The sequence below is a fragment of the Alosa sapidissima genome, chromosome 24 (assembly GCF_018492685.1).
Source record: "Alosa sapidissima isolate fAloSap1 chromosome 24, fAloSap1.pri, whole genome shotgun sequence".
Classification (NCBI taxonomy): domain Eukaryota; kingdom Metazoa; phylum Chordata; class Actinopteri; order Clupeiformes; family Clupeidae; genus Alosa; species Alosa sapidissima.
In genome coordinates this window covers 28,164,762-28,167,261 of record NC_055980.1, presented here as the reverse complement: position 1 = coordinate 28,167,261, position 2,500 = coordinate 28,164,762, and the positions used below count along the sequence as shown (strand labels likewise).

At 50.8% G+C, this 2,500-nt stretch overlaps 1 protein-coding gene across 1 annotated transcript in view; it reads right to left on the bottom strand.

Moving 5' to 3' along the window:
* The window catches only part of il12rb2l (interleukin 12 receptor, beta 2a, like), a 21,859-nt gene that overhangs the window by 9,867 nt on the left and 9,492 nt on the right, over positions 1–2,500 (bottom strand). The window contains exons 5-9 of the mRNA XM_042083330.1: positions 2,244–2,401; positions 1,331–1,466; positions 1,026–1,099; positions 435–669; positions 86–277 (exon numbers count right to left, since the gene is read on the bottom strand). Of these exons, the coding sequence (XP_041939264.1) occupies positions 86–277; positions 435–669; positions 1,026–1,099; positions 1,331–1,466; positions 2,244–2,401 (795 nt within the window). The remainder of the gene's footprint in view (positions 1–85; positions 278–434; positions 670–1,025; positions 1,100–1,330; positions 1,467–2,243; positions 2,402–2,500) is intronic.

The following is a 2,500-nucleotide window of genomic DNA, read 5'->3' as shown; positions in this document are numbered from 1 at the left end:
GCTACTGCACGCAAGCCTAGCTCCTGAAACACTACGATACCACCGGCCAATTTGGGAGACATCAACACCGATATTAGTCACTTACCTTTAAGAAGAGTGGCGTTCTTGTCTCTGTTGACTCTGATCCAATCAAATTCATCTGAGAAGGGAAGTCCCGCCCGCCGTCTCTGAAGCACATACTCCTGCACATGCTCAGAGAAGTGAGGGGGCGGAGACCAGGAAGCAGTCAAACCCTGCTCTCCCTCTCTTGTGACAGTGAACTTCATGGATGGCACTTCTAAACACACACACACACACACACACACACACCCAGAAGAATGTATATGAACACACATACATACACACACACACACACAAACACACATACAGTGTAGATCATGTGTGTGTGTCTAATTGTCAGTGTGTGTGTGTGTGTGTGTGTTGTCCCTCCATACCTGTGTGAAAGGTCAAGTTGATGCAGGCGGGCTGGGTGACCCCTAGTGAGTTGCGCGCCGACACACACACACGCGTGACGTCCAGCAGACTGACGGCTCGTCTGCACACACGCTCCGCTGATGCACAGCCACAGGCCGACCTGCTGACGGTCCACTTCCGCATGGTTCCGTTTTGGAACTCCTCACGGAAATCAAATCCCTCAAGATTGGCCCTCTGGAGAGACCTATCAGGATCCTGAGAGGAGAGGAGGATGAGAGAGAGAGGAGAGGAGGGGGAGAGGAGAAGAGGAGGAGAGGAAGGGAGAGGAGAGATGAGAGAGGAGAGGAGAGGAGAGGAGGAGGGAGAGGAGAAGAGGAGAGGAGAGGAAAGGAGAGGAGAAGGGAAAGGAGAAGAGGAGAGGAGAGGAGGAGGAGAGAGAAGAGGAGAGGAGAGGAGGAGGAGAGAGAAGAGGAGGAGGAGGAGAGGAGGGGGAAATGAGAGGAGGAGGAGAGGTGAGGAGAGGAGGAGAGAAGAGGTGATGAGAGGAGAGGAGGAGGAGAGGAGAGGTGTTTTATACAGGTGTGTGTGCGTGTGTGTGTGTTTAACACTACCTTCCAAGTGATGTTACAGGGTGTGTGTGAGGAGAGGCCACAGTCTGTCCATATGTCTACTAAATCCACAGGAGCTGGAGAGAGGGAGAGAGAGAGAGAGAGAGAGAGAGAGGGAGAAGGAGAGAGAGGGAGAGAGAGAGAGAGAGAGAGAGAATGACAGAGAGGAAAAGTAAATGAAAGTCAACACACACAACCCTTAAGAATGTTCCAGAAACTGCATGTGTGTGTACACCCCTGCCTCATAGGGGTGTGTGTGTGTGTGTGTGTGTGTGTGTGTGTGTGTGTGTGTGTGTGTGTGTACTCACCTGCTTGAGGCGTGTCCAGTGTGAGGTTACTCCAGGGGCTCATGACCTCCACACAGGTGCACCTCACCTGAAACTCGTACCGGGTCAACGGCAGTGGCTCAACCAATTGGAAGTGGCGTGCAGTTATTCCCTCCTCCTTACCAGCCAATCACAGAGCGCAATCGAAAGACACGTTAGGTTTGAAGGGGACGGTGAGGAGCAGAACTAGCCAATCACAGACAGCGATAGATAACTGGCATCAATGTTTTGTATTTGCTTTTCTCTTAATTTGATCATTTAAGTCTTGGTATCCTAATTTAAATTTTAGGACTTGAGCAAAGTGTCTTTTGAGCAAAGTGTATTGTACATGAAATAAAGACCCACCAAACTTACCCTGACCCTAACCCTAACCTTGACTTGACCCTGACTTGACCCTAACCCTGACTTGACCCTAACCCTGACCACTGTAACCCGATGTTTGTGCTTAGAATAGATGAGATTAGTGATTATTATGAGTTAGACTCGTATCCAGGTAGTGATTATTATGAGTTAGACTCTCTAGTTAGTGATTATTATGAGTTAGACTCGTATCTATGTTCCAATATGTATCAAGTATAAGTATATATACTCTTTTGATCCCGTGAGGGAAATTTGGTCTCTGCATTTTATCCCAATCCGTGAATTAGTGAAACACACTCAGCACACAGTGAACACACAGTGAGGTGAAGCACACACTAATCCCAGCACAGTGAGCTGCCTGCTACAACAGCGGCGCTCGGGGAGCAGTGAGGGGTTAGGTGCCTTGCTCAAGGACACTTCAGCCGTGCCTACTGGTCGGGGTTCGAACCGGCAACCCTCCGGTTACAAGTCCGTGCTAACCAGTAGGCCATGCTGCGGCAAACCTGCTGTCCAGGTGTGTGAGTTTTAAACTCACCTGTGTCCAGCGCTGGTGTCCAAGTATGCGGTAGCGTACGCCACAGCGCATTTCCATAGTAACGCACTCCTCGCCGGGCTCTGGAGCCCAACTCCAAGATACCTCCATGTGTCCATCCACACTCACACTGCTGACAGAGTCAGGAGGAGGAGGCTGGGCTGCAGGAGAGGAGGAGAGGAGAAGAGGAGAGGAGAGGAGGAGAGAGTGGAGGTGGAGGGGAGAAGGAGAGGAAAGGAGGAGGAGAGGAGAGGGGGAGA